The sequence below is a fragment of the Camelus ferus genome, chromosome 19, assembly GCF_009834535.1.
Source record: "Camelus ferus isolate YT-003-E chromosome 19, BCGSAC_Cfer_1.0, whole genome shotgun sequence".
NCBI lineage: Eukaryota > Metazoa > Chordata > Mammalia > Artiodactyla > Camelidae > Camelus > Camelus ferus.
Window position 1 is genome coordinate 6,801,367 of NC_045714.1, and position 19,210 is coordinate 6,820,576.

General features: G+C 47.6%; 1 protein-coding gene across 2 annotated transcripts; it reads right to left on the reverse strand.

Annotated features, from left to right (window-relative positions):
• Positions 1-667: 667 nt before the first annotated feature.
• On the reverse strand, positions 668-18,193 carry SALL4 (spalt like transcription factor 4). 2 transcript variants are annotated; one of them, XM_032461388.1, is made up of 4 exons: positions 17,898-18,193; positions 7,850-8,866; positions 5,386-5,666; positions 668-2,764 (listed from the first exon to the last, which is right to left on the reverse strand). In XM_032461388.1, exons 1-4 carry the CDS (start codon positions 18,025-18,027, stop codon positions 2,345-2,347), a joined length of 1,848 nt encoding a protein of 615 aa, XP_032317279.1. In that variant the 5' UTR covers positions 18,028-18,193; the 3' UTR covers positions 668-2,344. The 2 variants fall into 2 exon arrangements, with proteins under 2 accessions (XP_032317279.1, XP_032317278.1); XM_032461387.1 differs by having other exon boundaries at positions 6,530-8,866; positions 17,898-18,081.
• Between the last annotated feature and the right edge of the window lie 1,017 nt (positions 18,194-19,210).

Sequence of the window (19,210 nt, forward strand, 5' to 3'; positions counted from 1 at the left end):
GCAAAGGAAGTTGACACGCAGAGCTCACATCAGGTCAAAGGCCACAGAAGCACAGCTGCCAGACCCTTCCTGGAGGTCAAGAGAACCCTTTCCAGGATGCCTGTGTCACCCACATCCACGATGCCACGAGGCTGATGCCCGTTCTTGCCATTAGGTTCACAAACACAGCAAAAGGCAAGAGGGTACTTTGCCGGGAGGACATTAACATGGTCTTGTCCTCATGTCTCTCAAGGAGCACCTTCCCCATCACCCTAAGAATCTTCCCTTGGAATTCAATGCTACCCTCTGTGTGACTCTCAGCCCATCCCCTTCCAAGCAGCCAGCCCTTTAAGTATGCGATGATTTAAAAATATTATCACTTTGCCCAGTGACTTGTACCAGGGTAGGAAGGGTTGAGATGTGGGATAATCTACAGCGTGATAAGCTTTCCATGGTCATGAGCAAAAGTCCTCTTGAAGGACAGGACTCTAATAAAATGCCTTAAAAAGGAAAGATACCAGCCAGCAAGTAAGTTTGTGTGCTTGTAGTGAGTCCAGCAGGGATGTAACCAGATGTGTGGCTTCAATTCCGGGACTCAGAGGGTCCCAAGGCAGCTGGAAGTGACTGTCAAATAAGGAGTCTCAGGTTTAGAGCAGAAACTACCAGAAAAACTTACAGACACGCCTGGTGGGGAAAAAAAGAACCATCCAAAATTTATTCTCCAACAGACAGACAGCATCAGCAGGTAAAACTACAGGGGTTTCTCCGTAGATCATACATTCACAAGGCATTATTAGCTTGACAAGTGAGAAAGCCTCTGGTGTGTTTTCTGTAACAATATCCGCTTCACAGTGTAAACAGGTTCTAGTATTGTGTTCACTTACAATTCCAGAAGGAAAGGCACAACTTGGCAAAAAAAAAAAAAAAAATTTTTTTTTTTTTGGATCCTAAAGTCAGGTGCAATTACCAAGAGACAAACTTTTGATAGCAGTCCACCCACTTTTCCACATAGAGGGGCAAAGACTTCTCCACCCAGACACGTGGGCCTCTCTCCTTCCTGGTTAAATCGTTAAGACTAACGCTCCGTGGTCTGCTCCATCTGACAGATGCAAAAAGGGGATTGAGGGAAAAAAAAAAAAAAAAGAAATCACAAAAAACACCTTGAATGTCCAGCTGCTCCCACCAATACATCAACTCTTAGGTTTTAAGACAGGGCCTAGGAACACTTCAGCGGTCATCAAATAGGGAAACAGAGACTCTAGCTACAAAAGTAACAAATAAATGAGGTAGATAAATTAAAGCTTTCACATCCAGGACTTGCCTGCTCCAACTTGGTAGCCTTCATGCAATCAATACTCCAAAGGGGGACAAAAACAAACTTCATAATTACTTGGCATGAGTTGCAATCAAAGAAATTTTGGTAAAAATTAGCATAAGAAGTTATAAGCAAATAATAAGAAAACACGCCCTTCCATGGGTTTGTTTCAAGAATGAACACCCAGCTCTTTGACAGAGTAGGCACTGGCGAACTTGATCAAGTCACCTGAGATCCCCGCACAGGTGTTCACCTCTCCTGATTTTAGGAAGAAGGCATCTGGAAAGCTCAGGGGGGATGTTGGCACTCTTGGGGCTCTAACTGAACTGTACTTAAATAAGCAGCAACACGTTGACTCTCTAAGGACTCAAAGCAGTCCATCTGAAGGCATCCTACTTAAGGTTCCAAGGCTGAAAACATTTTGGAATTCTACAACCTTGGTTTAAAAAAAAAAAAAAGTACATTCAAAAAAGGAAAAAAAAAAAAAAAGATGGGTGCAGGGTTGGGAGAATACAAAACAGGTCCCTAATTAGACAGCAGACCTTGTCCATTTACCCGCATACAGTCACCGAAGTATACAGTGCCCTCCACCCGCCCCACCCCCCAAACAGGCTAAACCGTTGTCTTTTTCATGGTGGTTTAACAGTTTCCAACTTGAAACAGGTGACAGTCTTTGGAAATAGTTACTCTAGGTTGTACAAAGGTTTTATGTATAGTTTGTCGCAAGTAACAAAACTACTTTGCAAGACCCGCTTCTTTCCAAAATTAAAAAAAAAAATACTAGTCTGTATTTGTTTTAGTATGAATTTTTTTTTCGATTTTTCTTTTTGTTTGTTTCTGTTTTTGCAAAGCAGCATAGCAATATCGTGATTGTAGGACTTGCCTGAGGTTGTGGTCACCACTGTAAACATTATTTGCACATCAGTTAAAAAAACAAAACAAAACAGGAGGAGATGGGTTCTTTAAAAAACAAAAAACCAGAAAAGGTACAGACAGGTCTAGAGAGGTCACTGGTCTGCATTTCTCCATCGACGTGCGTTCTTCTTTAGCTTAGCTGACCGCGATCTTGTTTTCCTCCAGGAAGTGAGGGAACTGGTGTTTGGGAACGCTGTCCACAGCTCCTGGCTTCTCCGCATCTGCACTGACGGCGGCCTGGGAGCCACCCATCTTGGAGAGCGCGGTGTTACTCACCACGGAGCCGGCCCCCAGGGACACCGGGAGCGGAGAGACGCCACCGGTCTGGATCACGGAGATCTCGTTGGTCTTCATGGCCAGGCCGCCGTTGAGCATGGTGGTGTACTGATTCCACACGCCAGGGTCCACGTTCACCGAAGGGGCCAGGATTTCCTTGGGAAACATCTCGGGGACCCTCTTCCCGTCTGTCCCTAACAGAGCCATGGTGTTCTCGATGGCCAGCTTCCGCCCCCGGCGGGCCGAGCTATTGTTGGCCCCGTGCGTCATATAATGGACCTACGGATGGAGGGACAGAAGAAAGGTTTCCACTAAAACAGATCTGATTGCCTGTTGGCAAACCACAGTTAAGGTCTGCATGTGAATTTGGTTGAACAAAACCACAAACAACGAGGTGAATTCGTGTCGACTAAAACAGCATTTTAGTATAACTTATGCTTAAAAATTAGACTTCATATGTTAAAAAAAATCCAGATACTTATTCTCTTGGAGAAGAAAAAAAAGAAAAATCAGATCATCTAGCAACAATGGGCCCAAATTCCCGCCTAGAGGCAAGAAAGAGGAACTGAGGTGGGGAATGCACACTCCAATGTGTCCCCACCCCACTGTTCACCTGTGCACATAAATGAACAGCTACTACCCAGCAGTGTTGTTTCAAGTGCTAGGGTCACAATCTGTGAACACACACACCTACACAGGTAATAAATGGTACAGACTACATACAAGTACTGAGCACGGCAAAATGGGAAAATCTCTAAGACCAGTAGGTTGCGTCACTACCAACATCCTGGTTATTATTTATTCTGTAGTTGTGCAAAATTCTGCCACTGGGAGAAATGAGCAAAGTGTGTGTAAGCATCTCTGTATGACTTCTCCTTTTGTATGAATCTACAATTGCTTGAATAAAAACTTGAGTTAAAAAATAATTTTTAAACAAGAGACCCCGGGGCTCTGATGGAGCCGACATCCTTCAATACACAGTGTGTCAATGACAATCATCATTGCTGCCGAGAAAAACAAGCCTTGTGGGGAAGGCTACACAAAGCCACGGGGAGTGCATGTTCTTTCATCCAGGGCGGCAGACAAGGCGAGGACTCTTCCTTCCAATGAAGAAGGAGATCCTACCGCCTACTGCTTTTCCAGCCTGGCCTCTTCTTCTGCAATTATTTACCTGGTCTGGCTGTTTCGAGTTTTCAAATCCCTTTCAGCTTCTTTTCAGAGTTGAACAATGTGGTAGGTCCTGGGTTTCAAGCATTATTATTTCACCTTCCCTGACATCCTTAGAAGTTAGTAGTTACCATCCCATTGGGGCTCAGAAGTGACCTTGCTCTCAATCGCTCTAAGTAGCTGTTAAGATGTTCCAGGCAAAATGTGGAACACTCAAAGCAACGGCAGGTTCAAACCTTCCCCAAGTTAATCCCAGGGCCTGCGAACTAATGTAAGCTTTATATTTTGGGAAATTGAGATTAGAGATTAAGTAATTTATATTCTTCCCCTGACATTTTTGCCAGTTAGACTAAAAACTAAAATAATATAGGTTATTTAAGTTTTTTGTTTAAACTGAGGTAGAGTCGATTTATAATGTGTTAATTTCTGGTGTACAGCATGGTGATTCAGTTATACATATGTATACCCCTTTTCATATTTTTTTCATTATAGGCTATTACAAGGTATTGAATACAGTTCCCTGTGCTATACAGAAGGACCTTGTTGTTCATATATTTTATACGTAACACTTAGTATCTGCAAATCTCGAACTTCCAATTTATCGCTCCTCATCCCTTCCCCCTCTGGTAACCCTCAGTTTGTTTTCTATGTCTGTGAGTCTGTCTCTTGGTGTACGGGTTCATCTGTGTCCTTTAAAGAGTATTTTTTTTAATTTCTAAATTCATGCGTTGTCTTCTAGGTCAACTTTAAGATAAAGTTTCAACCTTTATTCTAACTACGAAGAATTCAACTAGTCTACTCACAGGAGAGGTAGAGAAAAGAGTTCCAGACAAGCACGCCCTGCACACACCAGAGAGGCAGGGTCAACAGGAAAACCTGGGTCCCCAGTTCCCACCCGGGAGAGCTTCCCATCTCCCAGCTAAAATCTTAGATGGAATATATCATATTAAATATAGAACATTCCCTGGAAGGATCCAGCTGCTCGGTGTTAAAGAACGGCTCACAACCTGGAGGCTTTTTCCCTCTAGTGCCAGTGGTACTGCATTATCTATGTTTAACTCAGGGTATTTATTTCAACCTAGCAGGACAGGAAAACAAAAACCAACGTACAGCGCGGGCATCAGTCTGACAGCATATGCGATCCATTTATCACATGACAAATATCCATTTCCAGACTTGATTTCACACATCTACTGAATCAGTTTTCAAAGAAATCAGTGTGCCCCAGTCCTGGAGGGAAAACGACCCACAATGGACTTTACACTCAGAGACGAGACAGGAGCATCAAGTAGAGCACGTGTCCCGTTTCCAGACAGCATTACTTGACTTGTAAGATACATCATTTTACGTGCCACCAAGATTAGAAGAAAATCACCAATTACAGGTACTGACTGCAGTTAGCACTCCAACTTCAGAGATGTTCTACTGTGAGAAAGAATATTTCTTTTCAAAGACTATTTCAAGAGCCAGCTGTGAGACAGGACTATGGAATACCCCATTTGGTCTTTTTTTTTTTTTTTTGCGGGGGGGTGTTAGGTTTATTTATTTATTTTTAGAGGAGGTACTGGGGATTGAACCCAGGACCTCATGCATGCTAAGCATGCTCTCTACCACTTGAGCTATGCCTTCCTTGCCCCCCCCCCATTTGGTCTTAATGGAAGGATTCATCATGGATGAAGGATGCTGCCCTAACACCGAGCCCCCAGCCCTGCTGAAACCCTAAGGAAACTCACCTTTAAGTTGCCCTTGGTGGTGAAAGCTCGCCCACATATGTTACACACAAACGGCTTCTCCCCAGTGTGCGTCCGCTCGTGGATCTGAAGAGCACTGGCGGAGGAGAAGTTCTTCCCGCACCGCGTGCAGCCGTGCTGCTTGGCCTGACGGCGGGGCTGGGCCGCTAACAGAGGTGTCATACCTGGGGACATGGTCGCAGGACCCACAAACGCACCAGGAACTTCAACTTTCACATAGGTTGGCTGGGCTCGGATAAATGTCGACGGAACGCTGCTCCGACCTGGTATGCATAGAAGAAAAAAAAATCCCAGACCTTTATCATCCCACAGTCATTCATGCTTCAAACCAAACAAGGAGCTTTAAGAACAACTGTCCCACTGTTCCAGAGCCTGAAATGGCTTTTAGGAACTTCACATCCCAGAAGGAGCTGTCCTTTTACTTGTCTGCCTGCACAGAGAATAATGACTCAGACACTTCGAGAATTTCACTATTTTGGCTTTTTATAAAGCTACAGGAAACCTGGAAACACATGTAATGCAAAACTGAAAATTCAAATTCCTGTATGAAGTTACTTTTCAAGCAGCCCAATGCCATCTTCCTGGTTCTACGACGTCACTCTTCTCCCATTCTACCATTAATGCCATCAACAGACACCCCACAACTTATATGTGCACTTAAAATAGGATAGACTCTTTTTTTCTCCCTCATTTGTGAATCATTCATTCGTGAAGAGTCATTCATTTGTGAACCCTGCCTTAGGGAGTGGGATTTCAGAATCAAAGAACTATGGCTTATCTCACTGGCCAAAAAGCAGAGCCCACTTTCCCAAATAGTACTTTCCCAGAACGATTACGTAAGATCACCCCTATGTCCCCACAGGGCTCAAACACAAATAAAACCCAATCAAAAACAAGTACACTATCCATACCCAGTCTGCACGAACCATCATAAGTAAAAGCATGTCGCTATGATAGAGGAAGTTATTATTCCCCTCTATCCAGAGGTGCATATAGAAAGGCTAATGGCCCTACAGAGGAGCTAGTTCACATATACCACTCTCTCCACTTGTCAAGTTCCACCCAGGTTCCTTTTGGACGACCTTGTGCCCAAAACGGACATAAGTTAAATCCAAAGCTCTATCACCTTCCATCTCAGTGCGGCTGCTCTCGGAGCCGTCTGCTTTGCCGCCAGCATCAGGAGACTTAGACTTGATGCTCTCTGCTTGGCTATTGGCCGGGGAGACTGCCTGGAAGGACGCGGTCTCCAGGACGTCTGGACTTCGGCTCTGATACTCCTGGTCTCCCATCACCGAGGATGAGGAGTCGTTGGTCAGGCCATCACTCTCCACCGAACCGTTTTCTCGGCTGCTCTGCCGCTGCAGGATGAGAGGAGCCGGACCCGCCTTCCCCGGGGCATCTAGGGAAGCCATCACGGTCAACCCCAGAGTAGGTGATGCTGAGTGGATGCTGGGAAGAGGCATGGGGACCTTCGAGGAGCTACTGGGGGCATCCTGACAACAGACTTCATCTACATCGATGCTTTCAACAGCATCATCGTGACAGACGGCACTCGCGCTTCCGTTTTCACTGACCATCATTGGCTCAGGACCCGTAAAGTCACAGGGATTCTCCGGCAGAGGTGTGTTGGGAATCTGACCGCCCATGTGCATCCGGATATGCTGCTGTAACATGACTGCATTGGTAAACTTCTTCTGGCAGATGGGGCACGAATGCTGTGTCTTTGTGGACGTGTTGGTTCGGTGGACCCCGAGGTGAGTCTTCAGGTTGCCTTTGGTGGAAAAGGCTCGACCACAGATTTTACACTGGAACGGTCTCTCCCCGGTGTGGGTGCGGTAATGCATTTTGAGGGAGCTTTGGCAGCTTAAGACACGGTGGCAAATGAGACATTCGTTGGGGTCAGTGGTGGCCTTGTCGATGTTCTCCACCAGCTGCTGCAATTTCAGAGTCTCTGACCCTGGCTCGGGTGTCCCACTCCCTTGGAAGCCACCAACCCTCGGGGAGTTATGGTTTGGCCCCACCCCAGATAGGATGGATCCATCCTCACTTTCTGGAGAAGGCCCAGGCTGCAGGTCATTGGGCAGTGGGCCCCCCATGAGGTCCTTGGGGTTAGTCCCCGAAGAGAGGTTCTGAGGTAGCCCTACACTGGGGGTCCCCGTCACAAGGACAGGCTTGCTGTCTAAAGAGAGGCTGGATTCATCTATGGGGACAGGACCAGAGAGTGCATAGGGAATGCCATTGCCTGCCGCCATTTTGTCGTGGAACTCAGCAAACAGCTGGGGGTTTGCCTTCACCTGGGGATGTCGATGAAAGTGCACCTTGAGGTTGCCCTTGGTGGTGAACCGGTGGCCACAGACAGAACACACGAAGGGTCTCTCTCCGGTGTGGGAGCGGAGGTGGATCTGCAAGGAGCTATCAGTCCCAAAAACCTTGCTACAGTACTTACACTTGTGCTTGTGGAGGACCTCGTCCTTGGGTTTGACATCCACCGGGGACACACTCGGTGGCTTCCCTTTCCCTTTCTTGGACGGGTCTAACGCCACCGTGGAGAAGGGGCTCTGGAAGAGCACAGAGCCTGGGGCCTGAGGTAGCAATGCACCCGGGAGGCGCGACAGGACGTTGGGGAGCACCCGGGTCCCATCTGGCTTCAGGGCGAAGGGCGTCAGCCCAGGGGACACAGAGCTGGCGGCGGAAGGGATGTTTGCATGAGGTAGCTTGGCTGGTTTCAAGGTGTCCAGAGGCAGACCTTGGCTTCCCGCTTTCTGGCTGAGCAAAGCCACGGCCGCCGAAACCTGCTGGGACACGTGGCTGCCCAGTGTCTTCAGGGTGTCGGCCCCCGCCACGCCGGAGTGGAGGGCGTGGGAGGCCCACATGTTCACCTGAACGCGGATCTGCTCCGTCAGCTGGATCTGCTGGAGCTGCTGCTGCTGCAGGCACAAGATCTGCTCGAGCACCCAGGGGATGCTGCTGGCGCCGGGCAGGGGGGCGGGCGGCACGTCCGCGCTCCGCTGGTTCACGGCCACCTTGGTGCCCCGCAGCGCCTGCAGAGTGACGTTGGTGTTGGCCACTTTGCCTTTGGGTAAATAGCTTATGTCCTGGGGTGCGGGGGGCAGGGCGGCCTCCGTCTTCAAGTACACAACCGGCTCTGCCCCCGGCTTCTCCTTCGTGTCCCCTGAGCTGCCACCATCCTCCCTGTGACCGTCCTTCCTGCTGGGACTGTGTGGCTGGTGGCTCAGCACAGCCCCGGAGAAGTCTTCTGAAGGCACCGGCCCCTCGCTGTCGTTCATGATGAGGACAGGTGGATTTTTAGTGCAATTTTTCTTGTGGTCTAAGAACTCTGAGAAACTGAAGAACTCGGCACAGCATTTCTCACAGATGTGAGTCTCCTCCCGCCGAGGCCTCTTTGTGACCGCTCCGTCCACATTCGTGTCGTCACCACTCCCTGGGTGGCTCATTGGAGCACCTGCGACGAGAAAGAAAAAGCTAAGAACTCCACCCAAGAGAGGACACAGGGCAATTTCTTAGGAAAAACCACAACTCACATGACATAGGTCTTCATGATCTGTGTCCCAAAACACAGAAGACTGTGTAAGGGAACGAGGCATCCAGAGTCTCAATGAACCAACCACGTAGGTTGTGGGTCAGATTATAACCACCCCCTGCAAATGTCCAGTCCTAACCGTTGCACCTGTGCGTGTGACCCTCTTTGGAGAGGGGGGTCACTGGCAATGTAATTAGGGGGAGTCCCAAGCCCAAAGCCTGGTGTCCTTAAAGAGAAAAAGGAGATGCCACAGAGAATAAGGCTATGTGAAGACGGCACAGGAGGTAAGCGGCTCTAAGCCAAGGATGGCTGGAAGTCACGAGAAGGCAGGGAGGCCCCAGAACCTGCAGAAGGAACCAAGCCTGCCCATACCTAAACTCAAGTGCCTGGCTTCCAGAACTGTGAGAATAAACCTGTTTGCCTTAAGCCACCTGGTTTGTGCCAGCTTGTGAAGGCAGTCCTGGGAAAACCCATACCATTTGTTAAAGGCAGATATTCTGAGGAATATTTTCATATATAGAAAAAAAGAAAAGATTGTGTGTTTAAGATAAAGACTTCACTAGACTAGCCCTTCTAGACTAGGAAAAAAACCTACAGAAATGTCTTCCAGAACGTTCACAGGGTTAAGCCATTACATAAAGACAGAAGGCAAGGAAGGGATGGGAAGGCTGGATTTTATTCCTCACCTTCCATTTGCAGCTTCTACTGCTGTTATAGAAAAATCAAACAGCAGCCCTACCCTGAGCAGCTACAGCCCTAAAAAATGACTGCTCTGTGGATTTGCGACTGGGTCCTATTTCCTTCATGGTGAGTACTAGTCTATACCTTAAAACGCCTGTCTTGAGACAGTGCTTTAACCAGACACCTGGGTCCTGGTGGCGGGAGAATCTCTAGGCTACTTTATCGTTCTCATTTCCTGGTTATCCTCTTATGTGTACACCCTGACAAGTCCTACAGGCACACTGCAGGCCCAGAGACCCCAGGTGTTCAGATCTAAGCCCCGGACACTTGCACACGTACACAAAGATCTATGCAGGAAGAAGGGTATGTTCTACAGACATGTTCATAGCCACAAAAAAAGATCAAATTTGGTCTCACCACAGTGCAAAAACTACGCAGAATTTCCACCTCTCCTGACAGGGAGACAGCAGTCAGGTGGAAGCGGGTTACAGAACAGCACGTAACCTGTTACCATTTTTGTTTAAAGCAAAGACCTATTTGAAACGAGCAAATGCATGGGGGAAAAGGCCAGGAAGGATCCACTTACATTTTTTTAAATAAAATGATCACTTTTTAAAGCAAACTAACCTATTTTTATCTTGCCTCTCTATGTCTTCCTGGGTGATTTCTATTCCTCAACACTGAGGAGTCAGTCAACAATTTGGGGAAGGGGTTGATCTTGAAACAAAGTATTTCTCTTGAGAAAGACCCCTAGTTTTCAACAGACTTTCAAACACTCACTCTTTTACATTTGCGTAGCATGGCCTTAATCAACTGGCTTAATCTTCCCTCATTTCAGACTGGGTAATGGTCAGAAGTTTTGCAAGGTGTGTGTGAGTTGCGGGGTGGGCCAGGAGAAAGAAAAGAGGGCCAGTCGTCAGTAACAGGTTTGACACAATGGGCTTACCCCTCGGGACTTCTAGTAAATGTGTACCATCATAACAAGCTCATAAGGTAGACGCTTGGGTTTAGGGGTGTGATTAATTTAAGAGTTTTGTTGAGTTTGCTCTGCACCTGGCATCCTCGTAGGGTCTGGGGAAAGGGCAGATACTGAAGGTGTTCGTAAACATTAGTTTCTCCATCGTTTCTCCCTCTGCGGCTGATTAGCAGCTGGACAACTAGGGCTGCTGAAAACGGTCAGACCTACAACAGTCATCCAATGCTTCACTCACTTCACCATGCTCCCCTCCTCCTATGTGCAAGGCAGGGGCTAGCGGGTCCGACAATGAGAAGATGAGCAGCCTGATAGCCACGCGCGGTTCTGACCCGAACCTCTAGGTGCCCCCTGCATGCAACTACTAATCCCATCCTATCAGACATCAGCCCCACCAACGCAAGCAGTGGTGATCCGTCCAAAGCAATATGGGAAAAAGAAAACCTAGTCATAGATAACTTTTGGCCACTCACTATGTACCACGTGGAAATTTGTATGTTATTCACAACTCCAGGAGGTAGAGACTATTACCCTTAATAGAGGGGGAAATGGAGGCACCAAGGACATTAACTTCCCCCAAGCAAGTCAACTGGTAAACTGCTGCACCAATATCAAAACCCAAGCTTACAGGACCCAGACCTTCCTTTTGAACACTTCCTTCATATACTTCCTATCGTAGCGTGTTTCTTCTGTTGAGACCACAACTGTCTTTTCTCTTACAGAAACCAGGGGGGCGGGGGGGGGTGCTGAGGGATGGGGAGAGTTTAAGTGAGAACCAAATTACCCACCGCCACTTCCATGTGGAGATCAACAGGTAGGTACTTCCTTCCAGCCCCAATACCTCAAAACAATCATCTTTCCAAGAATCAAGTTAAAAGCGCTCGTCAATTCCCAGAACCCTTGAGATAGTATCTACTATTATGCTTTCCCAAGAGGTAAAGGCGGCGCCTGTGGGGGTGTTAGAGCAATTCTGGCAATTATGTATCAAGAACTTTAGAAATGGAACTTTATGAAGTTTCTCGGGAGGTAAATACACACGGCATATAAAGAGATACAACGTCTTCAGAGCACCATCCACCAACACCATATTAATTCTAGTGTAATGTTCCTTGCACCCAGCAGTTCCCTTGTGAGGGGGTTTACTTTCTGTGATACCAGAATACAGGTCTCACGTTAACAAACAGACTCCACAAAAATGGATGCCCTGCCCTCTGGTCCACCGGCATGGGTCGGATGAAGTAATTCAGGGCACCGGAACAAAGATGAGTACTTTGCAGCCTAAGAAAATAAGCAGGTCCTTATTATGTGTGCTTGCTCTAAGGACAACCACCCGAGATTTATTTCAAGAGAAGGAAAAAGGGGTAGAGGACAGGATGTATATATAATGTGCTCCCCTTTGTGTTTGGGGATAAAGATGTAAATGTGAACACGGGAAACTTCTGAAATAAAAGACCCTGTAACCCCTCTCTACTTCTTGGAGCACCAGCCCAAGGTGGACGAGAAAGCTTAACATGTATACAGTTTTGTACTTCAGCGGCTTCTTTTTAACTAGCATGTTACACCCTCGTCTCAGTCATTCTACTTCTGGAAATCTCTTACAAAGCCCGTGTACAAATGCCCGTTCCTCTTTTTAAGGGCCAAAGCAAAAAACTACAACCATCCTCTATCAACAGCAACGAAGCACTTACACTTTAACTCATTTATCTTTGTAGCCACATACACAAGCATTTTTGTTCCCAATTTGCAAATGTGGAAACTGAGGCTGAGAAATAACTCACTCAAGGTGCCATACTGCTAGCTAGAAATCCAAGAGCAGGGTTTGTGTTCTTCAGTACTATTTAAGAGGGGTACCAAAGTCAGTCACCTAATTTATAACTGCTCCTTCTGGAGCAGTTTCTCAAACTTTTTTTTTTTTTTCCATTTTACCCCTCTGTGAAGGCTTTTAAAGCATTTTTCTCCTAATCACCCTCCACCATGAAATTTTAATACTACAAATATGTTGTATATCACTTTACACACAGTGGTCCTTTGGAAGGCCACAAACCACTGTAACATTTTGTTCCACCCTCCCCCAAAAACACAATTTTCACCCCCTTGGGGACAATATTCCCTCACTGAAAATGCTTTCTAGAGCAGGTTTCCTTTAAACCAGGGTCCATGAAACTGGACAGGAAAAAAATGGCAACCTTATTTTCACTAAGCTGAACCAAAATTTAACATTTCTTTCAATCATGGACGTGGGGCACAGACCAGGGTGGTATTCGCAGAACCTGCGCGTGTATCGTCACCTTCATATGGTGTTAATGTAGTTGCGTTACCAGAAATTCTGGTTACTGGACTGACTGCTAGATCTTATTTATTGTCTTCGTAAAAAAGCACATGTTACCCTATCACAAATATTTTCATTTTTGATAACTATATCTCAAGGCAATTTATCTCCTTGGTATCTCTATGTCTTTCATCTTACGCATTTAATTAAATACATTCTGTTGAGAAGAGGGCTGTGGCACAAAAAAGGTTAAGCTCCCTGCCGGAGAAGGATCCCACAGTTCCCAAGAGTGATTTACAACCTGAATACCAGTTTGCCTTCACTGTATACACAGGCTCGCCTCTTCTGCAGCCTCGAAGCAATACTGGGAACATCCCACTTGAGTCTTAAAACAGCAGGAGCTCTGTTTGCTGGCGCAGTAAAAAGTACTTCTCCATCCAGACCACCACTGGCAAACACTGAGAGCGTATTTGCCAAAGAGGAAGAGGACTCTGTTATGAACAATTGCTGGGTATGTTTAAGTTAACCCTTCCAAAAGGAGAAAGCAAAGTTCAGAGGGATCACACAGCAACTAGACCTTCCATCCTTCCACCCCACCCCCACTCCGAATTTTAGGAATGTTATCTCTCAGCATCTAGTTATCCAATAAGTTGGAAGAATGCAGCAAACCCAGCAGGGGTCTTAGATTCAATCACTGCCAAATGGATAGAAAATACTCTTACTATTGTATGGGAAGAAAAGGCTCATCTCCTAGAGGCCAAATTCTGGAGCCGGTGAAAATGCTTAAAAAACAAACCTGTGTATCTTGAGAAAAGCATTGTCCCTCAGGCTTATCTGTTCTCCCCCCACTCCTATATTAAAAGAACTACAATGAGTAGATTATCTAAAGCACATAATATCGTCTACCCTACCCCCACCCGCAGGATAATTGCTTACCCCCAAAAAACAAAAGGAAACTGAGATGTTCTTAAGTCCTGAACCAGTTTGAAGAAGGTGTCGTTTTACCCCCGTTTAATTTTACATCTGAATTCAGCAATCCGGGAGAAACACTTAAGAATACGCCTTTAACTCAATTTGTAGGTGGCAAATGAGAGCTGTAATTAAGTTTCTACTTAATTAAGGTGTAAGAAATTGTTCCAAACGGTCTTGGATCAAAATTCAGGGAGACTGTTGAAAAGAGGGGGGAAAAAAGGAGTAAAAGAATCAGTGTTTTGGGACTAAGGTGTGTGAGAGCTGCTATGTATGCTGTAGAGATAAGTCCCATTTGGCCTCAACTGAAGCTCACATTTTAAGCAGTCTGTAAACTCCATGCAAGCAGGAGCTTTTGTTCCCTCCTTCTCCAGAGCCCCCTAGAACAAAGCCTGACATACTCGAAATTTGGGGGGAGAATGGATGGCAGTGACCAGAGATGCAGTTCTTGTCTGGATTTAGAGACTTCTAAAATTGTTTAGATGCTTCTTTCAATAATCAAAAGCACAGCAGGTTAACGAACTTCTTGAACTCTCTTCCCATCATCTTTTCCAGGGCAGTGACGCCCAGAACACCAAATACAAGCTCTCCTTTATTTCCAACTTGCTTCCCAGGACCTCGTAATCTAAAGCCTGCAAAGGCACATCTCAAAAATTAAAAGGGAGGAGAGATCAAACTCAACCAGCCAAACCTTCACCATGGCTGCCTCACCAAAGAAACGGATAGAAAATCCAACCCCATAACCAACTTCTCCAAAACCATGATCAACAGGGCTTCTGGGATTCAGAGCAAATCAGACAAGATAAGGAAACCCCGGGCAAGCCAGTGTAGCCAGAAGCCACAGTTTACACTACAATGAGTAAAAATGAGAATTACAGATAACGTACTTGAGGTCCCTAGCCTAGTGTCCGGCACACAGTAGGCTGCAGATAAAACTGCATAATTATCTCAACTGGTCATTCAGCACCACCGTCACATGATAAAAACTGAACATAATTACTGATCATATTTGCAGCACACATTTCCTTTTATAGTTGGAACTACCTCAACAGGACACTTCATCTCCACGGTACAGAGGAAGAGCCCAAAAGCTCAAGGAAATCTGAGCCAGTCTCAAGGTTACACAGCTGAATGTCATACAACCAGACTGGAATGCACAACCCACTCTAAAAACCTTACCTAGAAACCTAACTTCATTCTAAGAGGAAGCACTAGCTCTATCTCCTGCCTCCCAAGATGGCTCCCCAGCTCCCCACCAAGAGGAAGCCGGGAGACGCTTGAAGGGCCCAACTATCGTTGACTTGTGCAATTTCTTCTCAACGGAACAAGAGGAGCCGTGGGCAAGTTGCAGCCCCTCTCCCTTTCAGAAACTCGGATAGAAGCACAAAGTCGGCCTGCAACATTAACTAATGCTACTATCAACAAGATTTTCCTCTCCCTCAATTAAAATAGGAACTCTCAAGTGCCCTATTCCCAGAATCCTTACTGCCAATGTAGGTCACTTCAGTTTAGAAACTGAGGTTAGGCAGTTATTTGAAATTTGGGAATCTTAATCGTTGAAGGTTGTAATCCAGTTTAGCACAAAAGGCATTTGAAACTCTTTTGAGAAAATGCTAATTTTCCTATATGTGGCCTGAGTCCTCCGACCACCTGCAGATTTTTTGATCTGCTAATTGATCACCAGACTTCATTTTCCTTCCTCAAAACTGCATTCTTTACAAGTGGGTCTCAAACTGGCTTTGCAAAATAAGACCAGTCTAAACTGGATTTTCAAAAATTTTAAAAACACACAGAGAGGCTGCTCAAATGCAAAATGCATCCATTGAAATGTACTGCTTGGGACAACTATCTTCTGTCTCATGGTGGCAACTGGGGGCTCTGGAAACACATTCTAGGATCAAGGATCAAGTATCAAGGAATTCTTTCCAAGATTTCCAAAGACTTGGTAAAGAATACCCGGCACAGCCAGGGATAGCGCAAACAACTGACTAGAGTCCCCCAGGGGCGCCCATCCCTGGTCCTGCCTAGCGCTCCACATCCCCCAGGACCAGCCTGACCCACTCATCAGGTGTGAGCCGGTACCTGCGAGGGGACCCGCCTCTCAGCAAAGGGCGAGGTTCCAGGCTGGGCCTCCAGGGGGCGCCCGCGCGCAACTCGGCTGTCCACTCCAACCCGAGCGATCAATAGCAGCTCCCCCTCCCAAATCGTGGAGGGAGCGCACAGTTAGGCCGGAGATCCCAACGCGCTAGGGTTAACTGACTGCAAACTCCAGCCAGCATTAATTTAACAAGCCCCCCGTAACAAGGTCCCCCTAAGGTGCCAAATACCACCAAAGGCCCCACTTGAGTGCGCCCACCCAAAATGAAGAGGGTAGGGGGAAGAGGAGGTCAGAGCAGGACCAGGGGAGGGGTCAGAGCCAGGAGCTAGCCCCTCCTCTCCAGAGGAAGCAGGCGGGCGGAGGGTTAACCCTTTTGTTCCAGGTGGGCCAGGCAACCAAGCCTCTCCATTCTCCCCCCCAACCCCCTCCCAAGGCACAAAGAGAGTCCAACCTCCTCCGACCTCGGGTGCGCGCTGCCCTGACCATCCGACGCCCGAAAACGCATAGCCGCCCCCTCGGTCAAGCCGATCTCTTTCATTTGCCCTGGAAAAATGTTATTTGGGGGCAGATAAGGATTTACAGTATCTTAGAAGTTTGGGAAATTTATTACATTGCCTCCCCGAAATAAAGGGTATGGTGGCCAAAAAGTAGCGACCGTCTTCCGATCGGAGTTGTGGCACAAGGAAGGTCTGGGGTTGCCGCGCACATCCCCATCACTAGGTGAGAAATTAGAAAGCAGGCGGCGAGGAGAGGGAAGCGACCAAGGCCCAAGAGGAGGTTAAAGACGCCCCCTCCCCCCACGCATACGCTAAAAACTTATCAGGCGACAATTTGGCGGGCCAGGACGGAGGGAAGATAGTGGGAAATCGACTCACTCCTAAAGCCCCTCGGTTAAATGATTAGGAAGAGAGGCGTTTGCTCGGCAGCTCCCGACAGGGCTGGGGGTCCTGGACTCCTCCCGACCCTCGAGACGCGCGGCGCGGAAGCGTGGGCCGGGTCAGCCCCGGGAGCTCGCCCTGGCCGCGACCGCCCAGCCCTGGCCCGACCTCTCCCCTCTGGCCCCGGGGCGCGCTTTTGGAAAGCCGGGTGCCCTAGAAAAGCCACGCAAAAAGCCTGGTCGGTGCACCCCAGCGGGGCTGCCTTGCTCCCGCGACCCCCGCCCCTGGGGGCCCGCACCTCTCCCGCCCGCTGCGGTTATTTTTAGGAAGTCGGAAATCAAAGATGGCTGGAGGTCAGGCCCCGAAAGGTTAGGGCGAAGATCGGCAGGCGGCGTAGCCCCGAGAGAAAAAGCGAAAACCAGAAAAAAAATTTTTTAAAAAGGGAAATATTATGCCCTTCTCGTCCACCTCTTCGGGCCTTCCAATCCCCTCCGCAGCGCGGGTGGCCCGCACCCCGGCTCCTGTGGGTGGGGAGAGGTCGCGCCCCTGCCCCCCTTTGCCCGGGAGGGGCGCGTGCAACAGATCGCCCTCCCCCGGGGGGTCTTCCAAGCATGCGCCCCTTCCCCAGCCTCCTAGCAAAGCCCCCAATGGGTGAGGGAAAGGGTGGGGACCCCCGGGGTCTTTCTTTTAAAAGCGGCGCCAGGAGGGAGGAGGGGAGCCTAAGTTACAAGTGGGGGGGAGGTTTGTAGTAAGGGGAGTGGAACCAATTAAGAGGGGCAGAGGACAAGGAGAAGGGAACCTTTCAGGAATGAGAGGGACAGAGAAGAGGCTGGGGTCAATTTTACAATAAGAGGAGATAGACCTGGGGGTGAAACTTACACGAGGGGGAAAGCGGTAAAAGTGTAAAATTAACGAGGGTGGGGGGTGGGGAATGAGGCTACCGCTCTTCTCAGAACTGAGCCCCCAGATCTCGGTTCCAGAACCTGCGGTGGAAGCCGCTGGCTCCCCAAAGCCCGCGCCTTCAAGGGTCCCGCGAGCGTCCGGGAAACTGCCCGCCCGGGGCGTGCGCCCCCAGCCCCACTCACCCGGCTCCCCCGCCGCCGGCGCCGCTGGGGCCGCATCTGCAAACTCCGGGGCCGGCTGCCGCGGTTGCTGCTCGCCCTGGTCCTCCTCCGAGTTGATGTGTTGCGGTTTCGCCTGCTTACGCCTCGACATGGTGCGAGCATCGGGGCGCCTGGAGAGCCGCGGTTATTTGCCCACTCCGCCACAAATTCCTGGAGTTGGGAAATTTACCCCCCTTCGGCCGGAACGCGCATGTCCCAGTAATTATTATTATCAATAATGCATTGCGATTTATCATGAGCCCTGACAGCTGATTGGCCTGGGTCCAAGACCTCAGAGATCATTTAAATAAGCCCTCATTGATCAGGGAGGGGCGAGGCATTCTGGGCTTTGTAGTCCGGCCCTACAAGCGACAGAGGCGTGTTCATCCAGGGAGCGCAACTAATTAGCATCCGGCCTCAGATTGGCTGGATCGTGGACGAAATCAGAGGGGGACCCATCCTCGCTTCAGCTATCTGAGTCCTTGGAGAGAAAAAGAAAAATAATTTTGTTCTTACTAAAAACCAGGAGTTTCCGTAAAAGTTCTGGAACCAGCATATTTGGTAGTGCGCTCAAAAATTACTTTTTTAAGGTTGATGTCCGCGCAAGCCGGGGAGGAAGGTCTTTTCAGTGGAATATTTTGGTTCAATTTTTATATCTACAAAACAAAAAACAAAAAGACAGATTTGACCCGTGTCCCCTCCCATATTCTTTTTCATTTAAATGTTTAAATTGAGTTTCGAGATAACCAGAAGAATGGTGAATGGTGGTCTATTCAAACTTCCCCACCCGATCTCAATTCTTAAATTGGCCTTTGAATTTCCAAAATTTCAGACTATTCCCTCACCATGATTTATTTCCTTTAAATGCTGAATAACAGCCTCCAGAAGTCATATTCAAAAAGTTTGGTTTATTGTTACACTACAGACCTTGATTTGGGTTTTTTTCACTTTAAAATGACTGGATACTAAACATAGAAAAAGCAGATTAAAAGTGAGTATAGTCAGAGATAATATCAAAACAACACGCAGTTGCATTTTTTCCCCACAAGCCATTAAAGTCTGATAACATCATTTTATTACTGAGACAATTCTCTTTACATCTCTCATGGATCAGCAGTAGGCATTGTCAGTGACTGGGTGTTGCTAAACTAATCATTATGGAAATTTTTTGAAATATGGACTTTACTATGGGAAAAATACATAGTTCAAAGTGATTGCATCACCCTGATATGGGGAATGCCTGGAATTTTCTAAAACTGTGTGTGTGTATAATATATATATATAGTAAATCTCTC